This window comes from Xiphophorus maculatus, chromosome 18, assembly GCF_002775205.1.
Source record: "Xiphophorus maculatus strain JP 163 A chromosome 18, X_maculatus-5.0-male, whole genome shotgun sequence".
Classification (NCBI taxonomy): Eukaryota; Metazoa; Chordata; class Actinopteri; order Cyprinodontiformes; family Poeciliidae; genus Xiphophorus; species Xiphophorus maculatus.
In genome coordinates this window covers 24561764-24588686 of record NC_036460.1, presented here as the reverse complement: position 1 = coordinate 24588686, position 26923 = coordinate 24561764, and the positions used below count along the sequence as shown (strand labels likewise).

At 38.3% G+C, this 26923-nt stretch overlaps 1 protein-coding gene across 2 annotated transcripts in view; it reads left to right on the top strand.

Annotated features, from left to right (window-relative positions):
- The window catches only part of LOC102236326 (schwannomin-interacting protein 1), a 275773-nt gene that overhangs the window by 15978 nt on the left and 232872 nt on the right, over positions 1-26923 (top strand). Inside the window, exon 6 of one of the 2 annotated variants that reach the window (XM_023351088.1) lies at positions 5921-6022. The exons of the other annotated variant lie outside the window; for it this stretch is intronic. Within the exon in view, the coding sequence (XP_023206856.1) occupies positions 5921-6022 (102 nt within the window). The remainder of the gene's footprint in view (positions 1-5920; positions 6023-26923) is intronic. 2 annotated transcript variants of the gene reach the window in all.

The following is a 26923-nucleotide window of genomic DNA, read 5'->3' as shown; positions in this document are numbered from 1 at the left end:
TCACTTTCAGGGATCATCCTTTATTACAGGAAGACTTCAAACCTTATGCTTCCTGAAGAATTCAGTTACCTTCTTCAACTTTCAAGATAAAATAAAGATATTTTAATGGAGTTACCAAAAACATACAGATTATATTGTCAGAACTTATGGGGTACTTTCTGGGAGAGGTTTTGTTTTTTTGTTTTTTTCAAAATTTACTATTCTTGAATTTAGAGGTCTGGAAAATGTAAAGTAGGACTACTATCTCATGTCCTTTATTATACATACATGTTTTTTTTTTCCAGGATGTGGTGTAGTGCAAGTAAGTCCATAGAAAGTATCTAGTTGTATGCCATTTCAGAATACAGGCTGGTTCCTAAGAAAAACCCTGTAAGTTCAGAAAAAGTCAATGCTGAGTTTGTTTTTATATGAAAATCTGTAATTAGCATCTCAGTAAGTTACCTCACCGAGATGTCTTCACTGCAATATAATGCAGATTAGGTCTTGAACCCTGCAAATATGTTAGCCTTGAAACAGGTGATTACTTGTAGAAAAGGATCTAAAAGTTGCATTATAGGCGCTTGGCGGATTTGACAGTGATTACTTTTTCATGATCATACATGTAGATTATTGTTAGGCAACTCACATCCTTTGCTCTGCATTTAGCTTTGAAGGTCTTCTCCTTTGTAGAGTGACCTGAATATGTAGAAGTCTTTAAGCATGCATTTGCATAGGAGCATCCATGTAAGTGCTGACTGGTGCTGCTGTGGATCCATGTGATTTACACAGGCGCGTGGCCTTCTGGGATGTTTTAGTTAGTTTTATTCAGAGCCACAAGCCAAGGATCAAAGCTAACGTGTTGAAATGAGAGAGCAGGCGAACTGCTTCAGAGTCATTTCTCTGAACGCTTGCTAAAGCTAAACAGCCCGATAACTAATGAATTCATTTAAGTGACGGATATCCCAGAAAAGTGCAGTAAGAAAACAGGGGAGAAAAAAAATCCTGTTGCCTAAAAACTTCAAATATAGACACACATAAATGTTCTTATGCTTAGCTTGCAGGACGTCTGCGTCCATTTCCTGCCTGTTTGCGAAAATTGTTTGTAGACATTGATCTGCTGCTATCTCTGTGACTTGTTTGCATCCCCCCACCCCCTTTTACTTTCTGAGGAGAAAGTGTTAGTGTAAGCGTTTCTGCAGGCTGCGTGGGAGATCATTCTCTCATCTCTTACCACCAATAATCTCACAAGGCAAAGAGATGGCTCCATCCCTGCTGCCACCACTACCCCAACCTTAATCCCTTTTTCTCACACTCACTTCATGTCATTCCCTCCTTACACCTCCCACTGCTTCTTCCATGAAGAGACACACAGGCACACGCCAACACACCCCATCTCACTCCTCTTCCCCCTGCCCCTCTCCCACACACACACTTTGCCCCTCCCCTCCGTATTTGCAGACAATTGCTAACAAATGTTTTATTGGTGTCAGTCTGTGTCTGGTTTCAAATGAATTTATACACCTCTGCTGGAGAGTTGACATCGATCGGGCTTAACTCATTTAATAGTCATGACATTTGCCTATTAGCTTATTTACTGTCAAAACAGGCCTGAGCTCAGCTGGCTTGCTGAGAGACAGTAACTCTCACATTTGTATCCGTCACAGAAGTTAAATTTGACTGCCTGTGCAAAATATAAACTCCGGAGGAATATTCAGCCCTGGCGAGCAGACAGAGATGGACTTGCATGTAGTAAAGCTACCACCCATCATGTATAAATCGATATAAACTCCATAATTTTATTATCAAAGCAGCAAAAACGGCAAAATTACAAAAGCTGACATCAGACTCGCTTCTCCACCCCATCTCCCCATGTTTCTCTTAAAGGATTGCTTGTCAGCTTCAATGTTATGAGTACTGTTGCTGGGGCTTTTCTTTCCCATTATGGAGAACATCTTCACTAAAAAAATATTTACTTTTTACAGTAATTTAAACTGATTTTGTCTGTTTTTTATCATCCAAGTTAAAAATGCACTAATCAACAATGTGGACCGATTTCTGACACCTTTGGCATGAAAATATTGGCCATATGGATTTTCTTTGTTTTTTTTGTAATAAAAATATAAGGGCATGAGAGTTTATTAAGCATTTATTTTGGCAGTGGATTTCACAGTAGTTGCCACATAATTTTTCTGTTCCAAAGGTAAGACAAAATAATAATAGAGTTTAGATATAAACTGTCTTTTACCTTGTATTTCACTACGGTCTCAGCATTTAATGCATATTCCCTTGAAAAATATATTTTGGACTTTTATTTTCAAAACTCTACCAACTTTTCTAAGTCCAATCCATGTTTCATAAGTGACAGAGATTTAAGTGGGAAAAAAGAATAATAGTAACTTGCTGTGTCCTGTTCAGCCTTCCTATTATCCGTCTTAACCTTCACTTTCTCTCATTCTTCATCAGCCAGACTGAACCACAATCATATCTGGACTCTGGACATGTGTATGTAGACAGATCTTGGTGTGTTGTAGAAAACACATGCTGTTAAAGAGCTTTTTACATTTCTACTTCATCTTTCTTTTTAAAAACTCATTGTTTAATTTTAAAACCTAACCTTGAATACTCTACTTGTAAAATCATCCACACAGGTCTTCAGCAGGACCTGGTGCCGCTTACATATTATCCATTTACTGATTAGGAGCGGGAATAGCAACAGAATGTAACAGATTTACATTTACAGATTTTTTTGCTGAATTAGAGTTCATTCCTGGTGTGTCATATGAGAAACTGCATGTTTAATATACTTACATGGATGCAGTGTTGTCTGAGTGTGTTATAAATTACATATGTAGATTTGTGCTGTATTATAAAAGTTTTTTTAATATCTTAAAAGTACTCTGTTTTATAAATGTAGTTGAGATATAGGGAGCGTTATCAGTGTATCCCAAAATGCCAAAACAATCTCAATCATCTTTTGATTCTCCAGAACATAATCTTTTTCTGCTAGCCTCCCATTACTTTGCCATTATTGTGGTGTTATTGATGTGCAACCTTAGGGTAAATGAAATATGGACTTCTATTTTCATGTTTTCAAACCTTTCAGTTGGAGATAAAGATTACAACCTTCCTTTAATTCAAGAAAATGGCAGCAAGCTTTGTGTTTTGCAGATAGAAGCTCAACAAAATATCTGCAGTTAAAAAAAAAGATAGAATGAAGATGAGAAAGATTTCTGCAGATTGAATGTGTTGCACAAAACAAATTAGTGCAGCTAAAGCTTGCAACATTGCTGTAAGTGGATCATGATGCCTAAGAGTTGTGCTAATTCATCCAGGCCAAAAGCTTTTATTTGAAACTAAGAAATTATTTTCCATAAGGATTTTATGGGTGTATACACCAGCATGCATGGAAACCTACACTCCAAAGTAAAGTTCCAAAATAGCTATTGATTTTGAGAGAGCCCATTGGGAAGATATCTTAGAGATTCATCATCGCTATTTGGCAGAAAGGGAGAATGAGGAGAGGATAAAGCTAATGTCTCCGGGAGGCGGAGGGAGGATGATGGATGTTTAAAAATACGAAAGTTGAGAGTGATGGTAGCTAGATAAGATGTGGTGGGATTTGAAATGATTATTAGAATCGTAACTCTATGTCTAAGCCTCTGTGAGTCTAAATGTCTGTTTGAGTTTAAGAGTTAGATGCAGATACTTACAAAAATATTCATGGCCCTTTACCTTTTTTTTATAATGATGACACATTTCTTTGCATTTTATTGGGATTTTCTGCTACATACCATTGAGAAGGTTATTCAACCATTTGATTCAGGTGTGTTGAACCAGGGACATACCTAAGAGCTGCAGAACACCGGCTCTCAAGAACTGGAGTGGAAGACCCCTGGTCTAAACTATCCCACTTTTGCTATGTTTATATATTTAGATATGATCCTCTGCCCCAGGCTAGGGTTCTCTGCAGGAGGCATCAGGGGATTGTCAGTACCAGATGTACCAAGTTATAAAAGTTAAGATTTTGAAACTGTAAAACATTTCTACCTTACCATTCTTCTTTTTAATGAGACCAGAGAAACCATATGAGGGACTTGGATCTTCTTCAGCTGAATTACCAAGTGTAACTTAACTCCTTCACCACCCTGTTGATGAAAACTGTAAGTTGACTTACCGCAAAATGGATGCTGCTCCTTTTTCTTAAACGACTCAAAAGATTGGAGTCTTTCCGGTCACAAAAAGCACTGACAGTCATGTTATAGAAACTAAAGGACCTTCCAGCAACACCATTGCAAAACCCAGAAATTATAATATGTTATACCTTTTTGTTTTTGGTTTTTGTAAACACAACAAAAGCTTCTCCATTAACAACCGTCCTTAGAAGCATTGGACTAACAAGTAGTACCAATGATAAGCTCAGCGGGCGATCGGTTCCACGAGGTGTCTACTAATTGCTGCTGCCGCTAGTCTAGAGGAGCTCTGTGAGACGGATGCTCAGCTGGAGACCGCAGCTCCAAGGAGGAGCTTTGGGTAAGTAGGCGATGCTAAGTATGAACAAGTATTTAGGCACCCCTGAATGGTTGCTGAGGGAGATTCAAGCATTCCTCAAACATGTGTGAAAAACTCTAAGCAGCAAAATTTTTTTGATGTAGGAATAACATGACCTGATATAAAGCTCAGTCAATTTTCCAGAAAATTCTCCACCCCGCCTTTAAAATCATATAGAAATTTTCACATTTTAATGTTTTAGAAACCACAATGTAGAGGTTGTCAAAATTGCAAAGCACTGTGTGTGTGTATATCAAAAGATCCATTTTAGTTTCTATGTTCAGAGTAACACACGTACCTGTGTACTCATTAACCCACTCAAGTACACCCCCACAAGCAGTCTCCAGTGGCACATTAAACACATCTGATGACCTCGTACAGGACAAATCAATAAAATCAATGTCATACAAACACGGAACAAAAAATAAACCACAACAAAATAGACAAAACAAAAGAAAAATATGTCAAAAGGTTTTTTTTTTTTTTTTCTTTTTGTATTTCTTTTTGGAAGCCAAGGGTCTTTAGACAGTTTATTGGAAAATTTACAGCAGTTCATGTCCTGCATTTTAATAAAACCAATATTTTACAGCTGCTGCATGAGGATTTGATTGGAGGCCGTGAACCCCCTACAAGCCTCTAATTGGTTATTTATCTAGAAAACATGGCATTTAGCTGACGCTACTTAAACTAAACCAGTGTAACGTTGTGTGAATGCTTACATATGGCAGCATATATAAACATGGATGTACCACCTTTATGCACACAAACCGGCTACAACCAGGCATAAATCTGCTGGAGGCATCTCCCTACCATCTGGAGAAGTAATAACAATCTGGAACCTAAGGCAATATCCTCCCCTGTTCTATTTCAACACAACCCTCCCTGCACACACACCCCTACACCTCAAACACACACACACGCATTCCTGGTTATCTTCTCTTCTTCTTTTCCCCGTCCTACAGCCGCTTGTGTTTTTTATTTGTCCTTTCTTCCACCATTTACTTCAGTGTGGTTTCCAACACTCCTTTCTCCTCACAGATCTATACGGTCTGTTCGTATGTGGAGACCGTTTCCTACTCGGATAGACTCGGGCCACATGGCCAGTGAGTCTGCCCATAATGAGATCTCAGGAGGAAAAAGGAGTGGCATAAAAAGGTGGTAGAGGGCAGGAAAGAGGGAAAGAAGAGCCAGGGGTTAATCTCCATTCTGACCCACTCAAATGTGGGAAACATCTGCAATAGCTTCCCCTCATCCAACTTTAAGTCTAACTATCACTTCAACCCTTCTTGAAGTACCCCTCCCGTTTGTTCATTAGCTATGTACCATTACTGTTCATTAAGCAGATCAGAGGCATGATAATCCCCTTTTGACAGCATTCCTGCTGTGCTTGCAGAGCCGTCGCTATTGTGGGGAGGCTGAAGGAGAAGTGAGGATACTCAGAGAAGGACTTCTAGGTTGGAAAGGAAAACCAAAAGCACAGCGGATAGCAGTGAAGGTAAAAAAGATACAGTGCCCATGCTGGGTTATGGTTTATTTTTAAATAAAATGCAGAAGGCACATAATATATTCATGCGTTCACTACCTATTATAGCGCCTTACAGTTGCTGTAACTTTAGGGAGCAAAGAAAAAGTTTTCAAAAGTATTTAACAAAATGAAGTTAATCATACACAACTATGTTTTGTAGTATTCCAATAGCAATGGGCCAAAGATAAATCTTGACACGAACAGGAGATAAAATAAGATATAACTTTATTAATCCCCCATTGGGGAAATTACAATTGACAAGTAATAGCAACAAAAGAGATACTCTCCATAATAATAACGGTGTAGTCTCATGATAATGCCACAGCATCTTGCAATATAAAGCTATCTTAAGCTATTATAATATTCATAATCAGTCTCAAAATCTATCAAAATCAATGTAAGGAATTGATTCTTCATCTGTCCACTCAAAATTCTTCATTATGCAAAAAAATCTGAAATTTGTGTACGCTTCTCCAGTTTTGATTTATTTTCAATTAATTACTCAATTAATTGCTTTTTAAAATACTAAAGGTTGTTGTTTTATTTAGGTTATTTAATCTAACAAACAAGAACATGACTGTAAATAAACCTAGCAGGTCTTAGCATACAATTGTGAAGTGTACATATGATGCAACCAAAAAACAATAATCATAACTGGATCTAGAAAGGGTGATCAGTTGAGCAACATCTTCTTGAGGGTTTCTGTGGTGTCAGTCAGAACTCGAATCTCTGGGAACCAACGCTTCTGAGGGATAAGGTGTCACAAGGAATTGATCACCCACTCAGAAAGGACCTTTGGGGTAATGTCAGAACTGTGTCACTTCATTCAGTCAATGAAAAATGGATTCTTTTTTTTTTTTCCTGAAATACCTTCCTTAGACTCTGTTAGCTCCATTTTCTAAAGATGCCAACAGTCTGCCAATGCTAGATAGCTGGCTCACTACATTTAAATATCCAACATTATATAAGGCTTGTATTAACACAAAGTTAAATAAAACCTTTTATGGATAACAACAAGATTATAAATTAACATATTGGCCATCCTTGCCACCAACCACAGGATTAGCAGCTATTTTGGACTAGATTTTTGGTTTATTAAAGTGTCTTGTGAAAAGTATTTCTTCAAAATTTAAACCGAAGTAAGATAATCTTCGCTACATAAAATTTCATGTGTAGCTAAATTACTCTGCTGTTAGTTAATCTTATTCGGCTTGATTCATCAGGTTTCCTACAGTGAATAAGTACTTTGACCATCACTCCTACAGTAAAAATGAGTCATGTTTTTATCAAACACATTTATTTTTTATTCAGTTCAATGCTAACTCATGTCCACCACTGAAATTGACAACAATGGATACCTGAGCACCAGAATACGACCTAGAAGAAGAGAATGTAGTTCAATGATTCACATTTTCTGTTCTAGTAAATCTCATGGATGGTACAAACATTTCCTATTTTGACAGAACAGTTTGTCCAATAAGAGCATAAATGGTTCAGTTATGGTTTTGGTTAACACGATCTTCAGAATCCTCGGATCTCAATCTGGTGAAGAATCTGTGCAATATGCTGCAAAAACTACTTGGATAGAAGACTAGATTTCACAACTTGACATGATCAACATGATCTGATTCTTTGGCGCCATATACCATAGCATACACCTTCAGGACTCTAGTGGAGTCCATGCTCTGACGGAACAGGGATCTTTTAGCAACAAAAGTGAGACACTATGCTACACACTACAATGGGCTTTGGTCATAATCATATGCTTGATCATTTATGTCGGGTTGCTTTTGTCTTTCTCTTAGACGCACCTAATTTCCTGGAAATGTTTTTATAAAATAACCATTTAAATAAGTTTTCTGATGGCCAGTGCATGCTCTGCCAGCAGGGAGCTGTTCTGTAATCAAAGAGAAAGTCAACACTAAAGGGAGCTTTATTGTCACTCCGACGACGAGACCAGGGGTGCTCTGCAGGATAAAACTGCACTTCCCCTGAGCTTTGCTTGTAGCATAAACAAGCTGATTTAAGCAGACATGAAAAAAAACCTTAAAATCTGAAGTCCAATAAATAAACAAAAAACAGCTATGATTAAAAAAAGCAGAGAATGAGAAGCTTTATTTCTAGAAGATATTACACATAAAAAAATATGTGTTTCTCTCAGCAATATTTATTGAAGCAGAGTTCGAGAGAACACAAGTCTCTCAGAGAAATCAAGAGGGGAGTTATTGCCCCTCGTCTTGTTACAGAGTAACAGAAGGGACGGGAAGGATATGTATTAAGACAGTTTGTGTTCCCGTGCTCAACAAATTTGACAGCCCAGCCAGTGTTTGTGTATTTCTTTTTAAAAGGTAATCAAGGGACCCGACAGTCCTACATCTCATACTGTAATAATGTTTGCAAGAGTGCAGACGAGTAAACAGTCCATGTGCAGAGTGGGTAAAATCACTGTCTCTTTCAGGCAAAGCATCTCAGGTACAGATATTAAAGAGGGCATGAAGACTCTTTCAGCTGTAGGATGAGGCGAAGTTTGGCCTCTTCATTTATGGGGGAAATGATAGCGCCTCTGTGCCCTCTAAAGAAGAAGAAATGCAATGGTCTTCCGCATCAGATCAAGTGTAGGTTGTTTACTAATCCCAATTGAATCACTCAAATTAATCAGAATTAAGAATAAACATGATCTTTTTGAAATTTGGTGACTATTTGGCTCACCGATGTATTCAATCCCATGGTTAACAATGTTGAAATCTAGTGAGGGTTGTCCAAAACTTTTATTAGCCACGTTGATAGATACACCTCGTTTGTGCGGGATTGGTTCCCATTTTTGCTTTTTGCAGCTACCTTAGCTCTTCATGACAGATTCAGTAAGGTATAAAAACATTCCTCAGCAATGTAATTCCTCATTCAATATAGACAAGGTAGAATCTCACACATATGTGATGTAAATAGTCAGTTCAAGAACATCTCTAGGGTACTTTATTGGATTTGGGGATTGTGGACAAGTTTGAGATGATTAAAGTAGCCAACAAAAGACTGGTACACTGTTGTCATGTGGAGGAACGATACTCTGGTAGGCTGTAGTATTTCTATGTTAATTTATGTATAGTTGGTGCTAATGGACACTAAATAAGTTGCCACCAAAAAAATGTCACACTCTAATAACTGGCATTGCTTCTATAAGCTTCTGCAATGTCACAAGATGTATTTTCAATCGGTTTTGCGTTAATTGTTCACCAAAATCTGACTGATTCATATGTGAAAATGATGTCTCATGCTTTCCGAACCACTCAGCCTGACAAAGCTTGGCATTGTCATCTTACAAAGTCCTCTTGTTGTTAGGGAAGAATCAATCCATTGATGTAATAAACTGGTCTTTCAGTATATTCAGGTGATCAGCTGATCTCTGAACCCTGCAATTGTACTGTAGTTTCTGCAATCTCCTTAGATGTTTTCTCTGCTTCATGCCAATGATTTGACCCTTCTTAAACAGACTAGCACCTTTTCTATGAGCACAGGATGTGTCTTTCCACATTGTTGTTTAAGACAGAAGCTACTCATAGCATTAGCTGAGTTTAAATAACGTTTTGCCAGCAGGAAGACAGTTGTCCAAGTAGTAACTATTCAATATCAAGTTTGTACCTATTTGCTCAGCAAGATTCAAGTCGCAACTTTTCTTTTGGCCTTGCAGTATATACATGTATATATATATATATATATATATCAAGCATTAGAGCAAAAGTTCTAATGCTTCACTTGTGAAAGTAAATCTGTTAAGCTTCTCCTTGGCACTTAGACAACAAGTTTGAGTGCTACTCTGCAGGACAGGACAAGTAATAAAAAGATGGAGCAAGGCAGTGTTCCAAAAATAGGAGTGTTCTTTTCCTTAAAGAAGGCATTTGGTAAACTACGGGAAACTCTTCTATTTGGAAGGTGATGGGGAGCACTTGAAGTCTGTGATAGATTGAATCCCTTTCATTAATCTGAGACAATGACTTTTCTGTCCTCGTGCTGTTTTGCAGCTCTTACAACAAAGTTTAAGGTGACTCTAGCACTTCTGAGAACATCAGAAACTGAGGTGAGACGCATTGTTGCATTTTTTCCCATGCCATGGTGAATATTTACACAATAAGTAATAAGTAATAGGTAATGCAAAAGCATCTTAGTGTTTTTGCAAAGGAGAGTTACACCCATATCTTTTTGTATAAGTTTTTGTCTTTTATGGTACTCATGTGTAGCTCTGGATTGGATAAGACATCAGAGAATTCTTTTGATTTGGTTTTTCTCACAGGTAAATATGATCTGTGTGTATCCTCTCGTGTCTTTTTGACCCATAAGTCGAGGATGAGAGCAGAAGTTCTTTATTGTAGTGTATATGAGAACTCACTTGTTACTTCACTGCAGACAAGAGAAAGCAGCATGTTTCTGTATGGAGTGTGTGCAGGGTCTGTTTACATACAGCCATCATCGGCATGAATATCTAATCATTTTGGGCTATTACCAATGCATTTGAACCAATCATCTTTGGGCTTCTATGTTAGAATGTGGAACAAACATCAATGGATTTTAAAAAGAACAGTTTTCATGCTTTTTGTTTTTACTATAGATTTCCTTTTTTTATTTTCCCAGAAAATCCTCAGTAAATTCAAAGTTGTGCATCAAATTATTCATTTAAATGTATTGTTGTATAGTCAACATCATATATAGACCTATATTAATATGTGGTTAATGCAAATTATATTTGTATAAAATCCTGCTCAGTGACATGTGTACTCACATACATATGTATGAGTAATTTGTAATGTACACCTGCCTGTACAGTTCTCTCTCGAAGTACAAAGCCCAGCCAAATGTGTCCTCGCAATCTTTCACCATTACCATGGAAACAGTGAACATGCACAGGACGTTCTTATTTACCTATGCAAATAACTTCCTGCAGCTCTCATAGTTGTCAGTCACGTCATTTGGTAAAAATCTTGATTGAAAGGGTGAAAAATGATAGTCTGTGCCAAAAAATGAAAAACCCTTACACACCACTTGCTTGTCCACATCTCAGCCAAGTGTTACCTTACCAATCAATACATTTTATAAACTATTACAGGCTATACATTGCTGCTTCTTTTAATACTGATGTCTGCTCTCTCAATCATCATAGTGCATGCCTTGCATTTTCAGCAAAGAAAGCAATCATTCAGAAACAGGTGTAAACTTTGAGAAACTGCAGGCACATTTCAGAGTAAGCCCCTCACAAGAATGAACTAAGTTATTTTACAACTGAGTCTAAGGTGCTGAAGAAGATTTAAAGTAATTAGGTGGGCATCCGGGTGCCGTTTATGCCCAAGTGCCAATTTCTTTGTTTAAGTGGTAACAACGAATGGGTAGAGGGTTGAACTCATTTTAGCAAGATCTTGCTTAAGCAGCCAACACGCTTAAATTGATGCTCCATTTGTTTGGTGCATCTAAAAATGCTTTAAGTGGTACAACTGTGAAGCAACTAATCACATTTGGTCAAATATCAAGTTTTACGCTTTCGTTTTTGAACTATATGTATTCTTAATGATGTACCTTTCTGATATTACATATATTGAGGTTGTGTTGATACAAACAGTGCTAGTTTTACTGTGCTATTGCATTAGGAGGGAGTGAGCTAACTTTTTTTATTATTTCTTTTTCCATGCCACATGGTCACCTGTCCACTTTGGGATGCAAGTTTAATGTTCTTTACACAATCTATGAGTGATCAAATAATTGTAGCTGAAGTTATAAGAAAACAGGTTTTAACATCTTCTCTGCCATTTTTTCACTAGTCTAAGCAAACCATCTACATATCGTGTCTTGAAATGAGATACTGTTGGGTCCTGGTACTTAGGATGGACATTTCAAGCCAAAATACGAATCTCAAATTTAATAAATTATATGTTATTTTTTGATTTGCCAATCTCCACTCCTCCCCTACCCTGGTAAAAATCAGCTTTGCAACGGAGGCTATTCAGAAACGATTGTTTCCTGGAGGCCTCGACTGTGTTGAGGATTTAAATGTTACCCAATCACTAACATTTGTCCATGACGTAGGTAATGTACCAGTTCAATGCCATAAAGCTGTTGGAAATTGCCTGCACTGTAAACAACCATCCTCCACCGCCGATCCGACAGAAATGGCTGTTAATGTTAATTCAGTATTTGGAAGCGCAGCCAACATGAACTGAACGACTTCTTTCACTTTCTCTGCTGCCATTCCTAAAACTACAAGCAGACTACAATTCTAAAACAGCGCAAAAAATCAACATCATTGTTCACAACTCCTCCTTCTGTTTGCTGATTGGCCCAGTAGAAATTCTATCGGAGTGAATCCAAGCGAAGGGGAAAAAAACACAGATTCTAGACTTCAAAATCAAAATGTACACAAAGCTATACATTTGCAGCAGTTCAAAGTTTTGTCTGTGAGAGAATTTGATATTAGGTGATGCACCGTAACAACCTTTATGTACCAGTGACTCATTATCCCAACAAGGTGCTGACGATAGAAAAAAATATCTCCTTATTGCTGCCACCCTGTGGTAGCAGTAACCCATTACATGTAGTGTGCTGAACTACATACTGGACTTACAATATCAAACTCCTTGTTACTGCCTCCTTGCATCATTACTACAATAATGCTTTGCAAATGGTTCACTAAGCTGGATATTGGGCTAACAATAGAAGGCTGTCTTTATTAGTATCACGTTTTGATACCATACATACATTAACAGTAAAAAAAAAAAAAGAAAAAACATTATGTAGAGAAGACAGGCAATGCGTTTCCTAATTGCTAGGATATTTGTTAATGTTAATTAGTAGCAATAGCATGTTATGTGCTGTATATATTGTCTCAGAATTCCAGAGCTCATTTCCAAAATCTCTGGCTTAGCAGGAGATTAGATTGCATGAAATTAGGGATCTGAGGAAATACTGGAAAGTTATTTATTCAATATGTATCTTCCTGGGGCATTGAAATGCAAGGCAAATATGCAATAGTTTCTGCAGTAATCTCTTTCCTTACTTTGATGGAATGCTAAGAAATGGTAAAAGCCTTCACATGCACAGGAAGGGAGTGATAATAATCGTCCTTCAGTTGTGGGGTAGGCGGGGAAGAAAAGGGCTTCCTTTACATCACTTTTCCATGGTTATGAACATGAAAATTTCCTTTGTTACCCTAAGTCTACAAGTTAAATTTTGCAGTTAGTTCCTATCACTTCTGTTAGATGTCAAAAAAGAAGTTTTCTTGGAGTGACGCATGTATTCCACAGTAAAGATGAGAAAATTGGAGTATTGGCGTGTGCAAGCTGATTTCTGTTTAGTCACATCCTGCATATTGCTTTTTTCCGATGTGCACAGAAACCATAAATCTGACATTAACCTTAAGGAAGCCCCTAGAGAACCAAGTAATTAGCAAGATCATGTTTCAATGGAGGAGAGGAGAAATGGATGCATAAAAATAACACCAGAGATGTTTAAATGCATCTTAACCGATATATTTGCTTTATTTTGCTTCATGCCAATGTAAAACATGCTAGTAGATGAGTTTACCGTGCATACAGCAATTGTCAAAATATCTGACAAGTAATAGGAAACAGGAAACACTTAGGCTCCTGTCTAATGACTGTTCATGAGTTACTCCATCTCCATGATTGTAGTGATGCGTCTGCATGTCTTCGGAAATGGGAGAGAGCAGTTTCCAGTAAAGCATTTAGCTGCTCTGAACAATGATATAATTCACCTACAAACGTTTCCCTCACTCACAGCGTTTAGCAGAGGCTACTTCCTGCCACAGAACAGGCATGCAATCAAACCTAAAACTTCTCGGCAATATAATTGAAATGGCAGAACAAGACAGAAGGAAACACCAGTAGTGATGAGCTCATAGACGGTGACCTTATTTAGCCTTGTTGCGATACAGGAAAGCTATATAGCAACATACAGTACATAAAATGTTTGTTGTGTTTCTATTTAATAATTTTAATAACATTTTATATGAAGCCTAATATTTAAAAAGTAATAATAAAAACATTGTGTAAAACTGGATTTTTTTTGCCAGTTATCTCATAAATTTTATAGATTCATTGCATAAGCAGTAAAATATTGCACACTTTTTTTTTTTTTTGCAATTTTAATGATAGTGGCTTACAGATAAAGAAAACCTAAAATTTTACTCTCTCGGATAATGTCACATTAGACCAGTGCGTCTCAAACCTGGTCCTGGTCCCACTGCTCTGTCTCTGCTTCAGCAGACCTGATTCAAATGATAGCAATAGCTTCTGTGTGTCCCCAACTGCTGCAGGGTCCTGTAAATCACCCACTTTTTTCGGGTCAAGTATGTGGCAGTAGGGAAACACTGAATTAGCCAGTCAAAAATTGTCATTATTGTCCTGGATTAGACCAATGGAAGCGGTGTCATCTAAAGCTTCTGGAGTTACACAGACTGATTTGCTAAGTCATTTTGCGTTCACAGAGGAGAAGAGCAGGGAGAGAACACAGCCCTGTGGGTGCTGATGGCTGTTGTGCAGGAGAAGTCTGAATAAAAGGATTAAAAGTATTTAGTTAAATAACTACAGCTAAGAAGATGTCTTCTTTAACACTGTGACATCAGTACACCAATCTTCCTTTGTATAAAAGTAGATTCACACCTCATCTCTTTTCCCTGTAGAACTCTGCTCTAGGGTTTTATCAGCGTCAGAAAGACGCTGTCCGAGATGTGCTTTCCGAGCTGACTTTCAGGGAAGCAGAGAGGTGGCAGATCCACGAAAGTCTGAATTTCTTGTGCTGAGAAGGAGCAGCTTCTCTGTCTGTTTTGTTTGCCAGGGAGCGATCATTCGCCAGGTGGACAGACGGGAGCGGCACACGCAGTCCACGCTGCTGGATGCTTGATGGGCGTTCTTGTGTGTTTCCTCTGTCTACATCTCTGGTAAATTCCACAGAGAGCTGCTGGAATTCCAGGCAGGATATAAAAAAAATAAAAACTCTCTAAGAATATGAAAACCTGAGTTTGAGAGGACTATGTCATGCTTGGTAGGAATTGAAAATGGATGTAGCATAGCAGCAAAGTTCAGTGCAAACACAGACAAAAGCAAATATTCTTGTCTGAAATGAATAGTTTTGCATTCAAGTTAATATTTTCTTATCAGGAGTGAGAAAAAGTATTTTAATGTTATTCCTTCAGGTATGACCAATTGTCAAATATGCAAACAGAATGGTAAATAGAACAACAAAGCACAACATTTTAAATTATTGTGCAATGCACCTGATCGACAAGCACCAAGCTACGGCCATATCCGTAGCTTGTCTGTTGTAAAGAACGTACGGCTTGTGGCTGCTGCAACATGAAGACCGTAGAAACTACGTAAAGGTTATATTTAGCTCCGCATCTCCCAGACAGCCCACTGAGCACACAGTATCCTTGCTCGGTTGCTATTTTGGTGAGAACTGTGCAGACTGGGAACAGCTCATGTTGTCTACTTCACCCATTGATTCCCACAGCATGTTTCCCTCAGTAATCTGTCAGACTAAATGAGAGCTGTGGGTTTTTTGGTACAGTGTGTGATGTTTCCTCTTATCCTCGTCAGTGTTTGAAGTTGCATTACATCAGGCTTTCCCATCCTGCCTCTAAAGCCAGTCTGTCATTGTGTTTCCATATGGGAGAACGAAGATGAGCACGAGGATATTAATTTTATTTTTTAACTTTCCCACCATATATACATGAGTGCAAAACACAGTCATATGAGCATTAACGGAGAATGATTCTACCAACAAAAACATGCTATGTGGATAGTATACAAGATGATTGGGTTATGTGCCACTGCAACCTCAACTCTGGGGCTTTCTCTTCTGAATCATAGATGAGGAAGCTGTGAACAGCTTGTTTGCTCTCTAAATTAAGTATTTCTCTCCTCTCTGTCTCCATATCTATCCCCGAGAGTTATTTTAGTTTAGACTCTTTATACCTGAAACCAAACCGAAGCCTCACCATGTGAGGGTTTGTGTTTTTTTTCCCCCTTTTTAAAATTATTATTTACTGACGTTTGTCTACGAGTGTCAGGAAGCTCTCTACCGGTAGTTGGTGTGAGCTGCACTCATCTTTAATGCATGCTGCCCTTGTGTGTTGGAAGTAACACCCTGTAAGCGAGAGGCTTTCCTGTTGGTTGGCCTCCTGTGGATTACAACCGGTTCCGATGCCCATCCTCGCACGTATCCGTATAGAAGCTCTGACTATTGACAGCACAATGCAAGCTTTGAACGTCTACAACTGCAATCTGCTGTTTAGCCTTTCATGTCTTCCTATCAATTTAGCATGAAAGACAAGTAAAACGTTTGAACATTATACGCACTGTGATATGCCAACATATTCACTTATGATTCATGATTATTCGTCATCTTTCAAGATGGAACTCCCCACCCATAGCTAATTTGATTTAGGACCAGTAGGAACTCATGAAAGCATAATCTGAGATGCGTTTAGTATTTGCATATTTAAAAAGCATTGTAGGTGTGTTTTCTTTAAAAGCAATAACATAATAGTATCAGCCAATTTCAAGAGCAGCAGTGACACTGCTGTTTTTACACTACCTATTTTCTATTTGTGAAAAACTCATCCAAGGTATGTTTTGACCATGACGACAGCACTTTGACCATCAGTGGCCGAATGACAGGTTTTAGAAGTAACCGTGGTGTACAACTATGAACGAAAATGATAAGAAGCTATTGCAGAAACGTGCGCAGCAGTTCAATGCTCTCTGTGTCAGAGGGGTTTGCAGTCAGATAGCAGCAAATGCAGGCAAGTAAAGATCAGGTGATTTTCATTTGAAGGTGCCAAAAGTCTATGCTGGAAAGACTTTGTGGAGCATCAATAATCTAACCTCAATGACTAATTTAAAGTTTATTACATACCGATTGCAAAGTATTATAAGTACTTGGTTAGTATTAGAAAGCAGAAATCAGACGTTTTTGGAAACAGTGTTGTAGAAACCATGAAGCTTTAATTTGCTCTGCTCCTCTAAGACTTCAGCCACAGGTACACCAAGGTGTTAGCCATTTTAACCCCGTCATTAGCAATAAAAACATTGTATTTTTTTCTGGAACTGTGGGATGCAGCTGCAGTCTGTTCACTTAGGTTGCTTTTGCTTTTAACGAAGATCAAACATAGTTACGTTTTTGTATTTTTGACAAAACTTATAGAGTCTATGGCCTTTAAAATTAGACCAAACCCAAAACCTTGGCTTAATATTCTGAGACCAAACCCAAGACCAAAAAAAAAAAAACAACCCAAGACTGGTCTCGAGGCCTCAGTCCGTGATGAAGACAGATGTTCTTGCCTAAAGCCAAACATTTAGTTTTTTTAAGCAGAGAATACATCCCTAGTTATCTGAAATTCTCTAGCTTTAAATATCGGACTAAAGCATTCTACTCACAGCTACCTTACATTTGTTTTTAGCACTTCCGATTTGTTCCATTTCTGGTACAATCCCAAATACTCTCCAATAACAAGACATCAGTGACAGAAAGATGTGAGCCTTGGAAATTGGGTCAATAAGCGTGCTGGAGAATTTTTGTTGTTTGTCAGAAATAATGATCTGTGACACGGGGCACATTCTTTTTATTCCCTCGGTTGGTTTGATTTTGTAACAACTCGGCATTCTGAACAAACAAAAAAAAAATCAGAGCTCAAGCTGCAGAGCTATTTTAGTGATATTTATCAGCAGTAAATCAGATGTAAGAGCACATACTGTTCCGCTGCATTACCTCTGTCTCTGTAAGTGATAGTTTGGCCCTGAATGGGTATCATTTATCCTGCACGCATACAGTCAAACAAGCACATTCTGCTTGGTGAGATTATCTTATCTCAGCGGAGTTACTGAATGTTTAGTAATGGTTCCAGCAAGGGTTTGATGAATGTACACAAAAACAAAATTAATCTTTATTTAGTGACATTCAGACTGTAGTGTTTCGGTTCCGTCTCTCATCTCCACTTATGTCGAGCTGAAGGCATCTGGGATGATAATGGAATAATAAATGAGTTGTCTTATCTGATTTCTTATACTAGCATATAAACAGTCAACACAGTGTCTATTTTTCCAGTCATCAGCTATTCTACGTCTCTAAATTGCTCTGTGTTTATCTGTCTGTTCAGGTAATACAGAGGTCTTTGTGAATGCCTCAGAAGTGCCTCCATTTTGGGGTCCTTCACATCAATTTACGACCTCTGCGTTGCCTCCGTGACCTCCGTGACCATTCAAACAAGGCTGGATCTTGGCAAATCTGGGAAACCTAATATCAGTGTGAAATCAATTTTGTTGCAAGTGTGGACTTAGTACTAGACAAATACATATACTGTATATATATATATATATATATATATATATATATATATATATATATATAAATATATATACAACTTTCATACCCACTTCACAATGCTATATCATATCTAAAGTAAAATGTTTCTTAGCAATAGTTTACTTTTCTATACATTCACCAGGCACATTACACCTACTCTTAGCTTGGACCCCTTTTTCTCTCAGAATGGCCTTAATTCTATGTGATCTAGATTCAACAAGGTGTCTGAAACATTCCTCTGGGTTTCTGGTTAATATTGAAATGATGGCATCAAGCAGCTGCTGCTGATTTGTCAAGGGCTCAGCCATGATGAGAATCTCCCATTCCAGCACATTGCAAAGGTGCTCCGTTTCTGCTCACAGTGGAGACGATTGAAGTACAGTGAACTCATTGTGAGGCTCCAGAAACCAGCGTGAGGTAAAGGGTTGGGGTTGTTGTGACCAGGAAATATTTGAATTATTTGAATTTCCTAAAAATAACTTTGCCCATTCTCCTTTGACATAAGACATCAGACAAGTACCACTCCAATTTTCCTCCTTTTTTTTTGGGGGGGGGGGTTCACTCTAAACCCTGGTGATGAATGTAAAATTTCCAGTAGTTCAGCAGTTCCTGAAAAACTCAAACCAACCAACGACCAATGCCATGTTTGAAGTCACATAAATCAGATTTGCTCCCCATTCTGATGCTCAGTTTGAACTTAAGAAAGTTGCCCTCACCATGTCTAGATGCCTAAATGTGCTCAGCTGCTGCAGGCTGTGACCTTGATAGATTATGAGTGGATTCACCATCTCCACCATGAGTTTCAGCCTCACAACAGGAGGAAACAACAGGAGATTGAGTTGGGTTTCAAATCCCTAAACCTTCCCTCTTTCCTTTCTTTCCTCCTCATCACTAAATACAGTTTAGGACTTTCCCTAAATGTTGTGGCAAATATAGTTCATATTTGATCTGCATCCTTGAAAAATTGGTTTCTGAATCGGTATTTCTTTGCACAATTTGGAGGTGTGTGTGTGGTTTCTCCCTAGCTGGAAGCACTGAACCACAGACAAAACAAAATTATTTCTATGGGGAAGGAGCAAGAGACACATTTGTTTGTGTCATGTGCAAATCAGGGATTGTTCTTTTCAGCCGCATGGTGTGATCTTGCTTTGTTGCAGTCAGAGCGGCAGTGTGGTGTGACACAATGCAGTGGCAATGCCAAAAACCTGACAATAAATTACTTGGAGTGGTGCCAACATGGTGTGGGTGTAATTAGGTTGTATATTTGGCATGTACCCAGTATGGCCAGTCCTCCTTCAAAATCTATGATGACCAAGCTACGTCTCAATAATTAGCTTTTATTGCAGCTGAAAAAGCTTCTCCGCAGGAGCCAGATATGCTGCCTCCACAGTAATGAATCATGAGGATGTTACCACTGAGGTGTTGCTCCTGTTCAAAACATCCAGGAAGGTTCAACCCCCTTCACATCTAATGACAACTGCAATGTATTCTCTAAATTATAGCTAACTTTTATGTTCAGATCTAGTGCAAAGGGTTCCCATTAGTAAAACTTTTTTTCTGAGCTACATTAGAAATCGATGATTCTCAGTCAACTGCGATGGACTGGCGACCTGTCCAGGGTGTACCCTGCCTCTTGCCTGTTGACCGCTGCAGATGGGCACCAGCACCCCTGCTGACCCCAATGGGATAAGGGTGTAAGAAAATGGATGAATGGATTCTCAGATGAATTAAAAGTGAGGACAAAAAAAAAGTTGCTTTACTTATGCCGTTATACTTTTGCACACATCTGATAAATCAAGTTAACACCTTGATGTAAAGAAAAAACATACAATGGCCTCTAAACAGAAACGAATTCTGCTGGTTTATGTTTTTGTCATTGATGTGATGGATCTGCTGTCTTGGCTTGCCTTCAGATCCATAAGAAAAGCTCCATACAAACACCTGCATAATGTGATCCGGTTTGAATTGTTATTGTGTGTGAAGTCTGTCTTGGTGGACTCTCACTTCCCCTGCAGCTTATTGTTTTGTCAGGCTTTCTGTCTACCCTAAATGTCAAGGAGAAGGAGCTTATCAGTTTCACATCCATTTCTCTTTTTTTCCCTCCCTCCTGTCACTCTCACTCCCTCACCCTGGTTGTCTGTCAGTAGGAACCCCAGGGGGGAGGAGGAGGCTAGCAGGAGGTCAGACATCCCTCATCACCTCTTTTTTTCCCTCTACACCTTTCTGTCCATCCTGTCCGGTGGGACAGGGAGTCATATGCTGACATTTATCTCCTTACATATGGAGTACGCTCTCAGACTGGGAAATGGTTTCTTTTTTTGTTTGTTTTGTCAATACATGAGGAGGAAGATGTGCCCCTGTCTATAATTTTGTTGCTTGTTTGCTGTTGGACGCTTCAGTTTTTGAGGCTACCGGTAGCACATTGCATCCAAAACATGTTTCCAGGTATAAGCAGGAGAAAAGAAGGGGACAATCTTATTGTCATTGATTACGGTTTCAAACTTGGCCTTTTATAGACTGGAAGTCTGTCCAGATGTTGTGACCTTAAACAGACATGACTCTCAAAAGCAAGGAAGATTTTTTCTTTCTATATGTGTAACAAAATAATTCCTGAAATTGCTTTCTCTGGTGTGTAGACTTGATCTTAACTCAAACTGTCAGTTCACACAAATGTGACATTTTAATGAATTTGCTGGCAGATGAGATTTGTGGGTTTTAGATAATAGAAACCCACTAAATTGACAGATAATCATTCATGACACAGAGAAACAGAAGTTGAAGATGCAGACTCGTGTTGTAATTTGAATAAACCAACCCTCAATAGTCACATAGTGAAAGAACAAAGCGACTTGTCTAATCACTTGGAATAAATTGCTCTTGGCGCCACAACCCACATCTTGTCACAGGACACAAGAAATCATCATTTTCTCTCGTCATTTAGTTTTCAGATGATGGAACAAGAGAACAGGGTAACAGTAAACAAGTGTCCTTGTGTTGCAACTGACAAGCTGCATTTTTGGGTGGAGTAAAAGCTTCTCGTTCTACGGAAAAGGTCATAATCTCCTTTCTAAATTTTGATGTCTGACATTTCTTAGAAGGAATCGCTGCTTACATTAGTGCTGTGTTTTAGCTACTTGTAAGTGGGCCTCGAGTTCAGTCTGTTTTTCTGTAAAGTTACTATTCATAAATTACGAAACAGGAAATATGTTTTTCATTCTGTTTTTCAATCAATATGCTATACAGCAACTCGCACCTCTATCAGCTCCCCTGCTAAAATATCCAAAAAGCTGTAATATAGATGTTTTTTTATTGCCATAGTATATTCAAATGTTAAAAAAGTTCTAGCAGTTCTTTAAAGGCAATTCTTTATTTATTTCTGCCACAGTGGCAAGATAAACTTGGTCCTAATCCAACCTTTTTCCACACTTCCAGTTTTTATAAACTTTTTAAATTATTGCCCTAACTCTAGATAAGGGCACGTTTAGATGAATAGCTATTTTCTTGTGTCCATTTCTTGCTTTACTTAAATTGCATGCTCTCTTTCCCATTAGGAGGATTGGCACATATTTATCTCCCCGCTGAACGAAGAGGTCATGGCAAAGCAAACATTTTAAAAGGACTTTAATTGCATTTATTTTTTTTTTAGGAATTGTTTGGATTTTCAATAAATCTTAGACTGGGGATCCTATTAAGATTAGTTATTTCTCGGAATGAGATTTTTTACGCACTAAATAAATTTAATCAAACTGATGTTTGGATAATTTAGCAAGCCTTAAATAATAAATGGACAGAGCAGGATGTACTTCAGGAAGCTAAGATCTGCCAATGCCAAGAAAGATGCTGCATATCTTCTATAAGTTTGTTGTTGAGAATGTCATCTCTTCTACTACCATCTGTTGGGGCAGCAGCATGAGAACCAGAAACCTAAAAAGACTAAACATCCTCTTTATGAGACTGTCTTGGGAAAACGATGTCTTTTGTCAGAGATTTCTTGAAACGCACCGTAATACAGACCGCTACAGGACATTTTTCCTGCCAACAGCCATCACCATCTACAATAACTCTTAAGATTTTGAGTTAATATGAGTTACAGCATTTAATTTCCCTGTGAGAAAAATTAAGTATTTTTTAATTTGATCTGAATTAAATTCAAATGTTGACGATATGTAAGCAGTTTTACAAGACAGACTGTTGCAGATGCAACAAACCATTCTTGGTGGAAAGACATGCAGATTTCCAGTTTGGTCTGAAACGTCTGGGAATAAGTGCAGGTTGCTGATGATGATTTTTGAGGAAAGTATGATTTTTTTACTGTAAATACAAGCAAGTCAGACTTTCTTTTTCTGCAATCCCATTTCTTCTCCATTAACACTTTTCTTTCAAAGTGACGCAGAGCTGTTTTAGCACAGTGCTCATCTCATATCTACCCTTTCTGCCGTTCTTAGACCAGCAGAGTCAAAGCCATGCATCATCTGCAGATATTACCTTCTACAAGGTGCTACGCAAAGACAGCACTGGTCCCCTGCCTCTGTTTCCCTCCAGGGTTGTACTATAAGCTGGTTGAGATTCTATACAGAGCCCGGCTCGGTGCACGCTGCTTTTATCAGCAGACTTTTATCTCATCCTACCTTCATCCTCCATCCTCCCACCTCAACCTAGCAGTCAGATTGCTCAGGCTGCCCCGGAGCCCTGTGAGCTGCCAGGGTGGCCAGCTGCTCGCTCTGGTTCTCTCACAGCACCACCACCATGAACTCGGAGTAAAAAAAAAGCATTTGAACTGTTTTAAATGGTTTTTAATTGCTTTATGTAAGCATGCGAGGATGTCAATATTTTTATGTGTGTGTGTTTTTTTTTATCATGCAGTATTTGTAGGAGGGGACATTTGATAACAGGGGTGTCTTTGTAGATTAGCATACAATCAAAAAGTGCATTTATTGCTTTAATTCTAGTTGAAAGTGAAACTTATGACACACGAACTGATCTATTTTAATCTATTTTTTTTCTGTTTATGGTTTCAGAGCTAATAAAAGGTCAATAATTTTTTGCTAACTGCAACCTTTAGCCCACCTACATAGATTTCCTTTTGCCAGCTTTCTGGCCTTTCCAGCACACTGATGCTGCCGTGCCTTGTAGAAAAATAAAAACAGAATCTACATAAAGCTTTTAAGTGGTGAAATTTTCTGGAAAGTGGCTGAGCTGACTTTGAACTTGATAAAACACATTAGGCCAGCATGCCCAGATGACATGGGTCCCCAAATCATCATTGAATTTGAAAGCTTCACATTGGATTTTGTGCCTCCGTGTTCTGGAACATGGATTGCCAAATGAAATGCTTTATTTTTAACTCATTGGAAAAAGAACCTTGGCTTTTGAAGTTCTTGTGTCTCGTGAATTTCTATTCCCTTCTGACAACCTTTAAATAGGCTTTTGCTAACAGTCTTCCTTCCACTCAACCTTTCAGTTATTAAACTTGGATGATGCACTGACCTTCAGTTGGACATTTTCCCTGTGGAAGGTGCCAGTCTCCTGGTCAGCTGCCAAGTCGGCAGTCTTCTCCATTAATTTGTATGTCAGAACATAACTGCAAAAAAAACAACTTATTTGTTCTTGCGCAATCTTGATATTTTTTGAGAAACAGAATTTTGGGTTTTTATAAGCTGTAAATGATAATTATCAAAATGGAACATAAATTAACACTTGAAATGTATACAGTAACTCTATGCATGTTGCACCAATGTGATTTTTACTTTTTAATCTGAATTAATGAAATAAATCAGATTTTATATCAAATTCTTTCCAAGTAGACTGATTGAGGTGCACCTTCGCATCTCTTGGTCACGATAGCGACAGATTTGGATCCCGTTTTCAGAGTCACTTGCTAATTGTGCCAAGTGTGAGAGCTTGCAAACAGGGCAGAGTACCGCTCACCTGTAAATGCGGCAGCTTTTATGCAAAAATGTCAGCGGTTAAAACGCTGCTTGTTTGGTTTTAAGTGATTGACACGTACGAAAGGTCACGTCAACATCAGGGACACGTGTGTGTATGCGCAGATGCGAAAATCTGCTGACACAGGCTTGTGTGCCCTCCAGCAGCACTCTTTGGTTACCCAACTCTTATTAAAGCAATAAATATGGCCGGTACATAAATTTGACGTCATGATTTAATTCCGCTCTCTCAGTCCTGTCTTTGCTCTCCATTTCCCCCCCCTTCTGTTGGGGTGTGTGGGTGCTCATTAATGTGGCATAAATGCTGCCTTCTAATTACAAGTAGCCAAGGATGGCTGGGGGGCAAGGTTTGATGCATTCTGTTTCAGAGTGCTCCTTGCTCCTTTGAAATATACGCACCTTTCCATTTCTCATCAATCTCGTTTAGTGGGGGTGATATATGGTAGCTGTGTGAGTTTTTATGAGTGTGTGTAATTGGAGTTTTATGTAGATGCTCGTGGGCTGTTAAAGAGCCAAACATGCTCCAGGTGTTAGCGTAGGATTCTGTTCCAGTCTGAAAGGCACTTTGGAGGACTGCAACTCAGCAGGATCCAAAAAGTACATGCACAGAGTACTTTGGTGTGCATACATCTCTTATTTTATACCCATGTAGAAACAACTCCTTATTTGTCAACTTCTTTGCAAAACATTAAACCACTGCCAATAAAAAAAACTAGTCTTTGTTTTTTGCCTGGGAGCTGCTGGTAACTTCAATTTCCTGAGGGAGTCTTCCCAAAGGATCAATAAAGTACAAGTCTAAGTCTAAGTCTAGTGGATTTGTTGAAACGTTACTTGATTCCTACTCAAATTGCACTCAAGCCCATGTTGCCTGTAACTGAGATTTAGCTCTTCCAGGCACAAGCTGTTCCACTCTAAACCAAGGGCGTAAATCCCATCTCATCATTGGGGGGGACCATAAACAGGAAAATTTCTTAAGAGCAATTTTGGGGGGTTCGGTGAGGTTCCATTGAAATGTTACGTAAAATGTGGTTTAAGAAGCTGCAGGACCAAAAATGACTAGCAATGCACATCAAACATGTTTTATTCTCAGTAAGCAGCCGGCAGAGAAGTAAAACTAAAATTCAAATGTTGCTTAGATACGAGTTTTGTTCAGTCTGACCGATCTAATCTCTGCTACACCTTTACAAAAATTTATGGTTCTTAATACAAAAGCTTTAATGAGTAACTGCTCTTAATAAAATTCCTCGTAAACATTGATTTATTGAAATGGCTACCAATACAAGTTATGACTATTTAAATTATAACTTGTTAAGTTGCTTTATTTTTAAGCCTTTTTTAGTTTTGGCATGTCCTGGATGACGGAGAACAAATAATTAGATAGAAATGAATATCTGGGGCATATCATAATTTAAAGGTAGCACTTAAAGCACAAGAGTTTATATAGAAAAATATTCAGATTTTGTTTTGTGGTTTTAAAGGCTCTACGTTGAAGACAGTGAGAAATAAAGGCATAACTTTGCTCAGCACCTCCCTCCCGTTTCAAACTCTTCTAATTAACTAAAAGTTAAATATGAATGAGATGTTTGTTACCTTTAACAAAAAAGCTTAAATCTATGAAAGCAGTGTAGCAGTTTTGCTAATGAGGCAGCTTATCATGATTCAGTCAAAGTAATGAAATAACAAACTGCAGTCTGATCTTTATTGTTAATGTGTTTCTTCCCACTGAGCAGTAAAAGTAAATAAAAGGCGTTACATGTCTTTTGCTGTAAGTATTTACTTACTGGAGGGATTTTTATTTGTGATGCAGAGCTCCAGCTAACAGCTACCTCCTGACTTCAGCGATTCTGATCAGCCTGTGCCGTTCAGCTGCTGTTGCTCGTCCTACACTTTGGACTGAACCATTGCTCTAACAATGGTAGAGGGGGCCTAAAAATTCATTCTTATTTTTTTCTGAGATAAATGGCAGATTTATTTTGTTTTTTGTTTCTTTTCATATTGATATTATTTAAATGCAAACGTTTCTTCAATGACTTTTTTTGGGGGGGTGGACAATACTAGACTTTTCCAAGATTGGGGGGGGGGGGTACCCCCCACCCCACGACCCTCCTGGGATTTACGCCTATGCTCTAAACACTCTTTATGACATGAAAACCATTTACCAGCTCTAGCGGAGCTGTAAAACATAGCATATAAAAATAGCACCAATATAATTGTTAGCATTATTGCATTTGCAAAGAAGTGCTCAAATTCAATATTTGGAAGGTATATACATTTATATACTACATTTTGCAGATAAGATCGACTTTCTTTGTCCTCTGTGCCCACAGTATAGATGTTTTTGACCAAAATTATAAATCTAAAGGGGGAAGGATGAGGACATTGTGGAAAAAAAGTAGAGGCAAGGTTTTATTCATCACAATGTTCAACAATTATATTTTCAAAGTCATGTTTTCCTAAAGTTGTGCAGCGCTAAGCTTTACTGCGAACAACAAATGGTATGAGAGCATTTTTCTGTGTTAAACACTAAGTATTATGTGTAGCACAAAGCATAAACTATATCCTCATT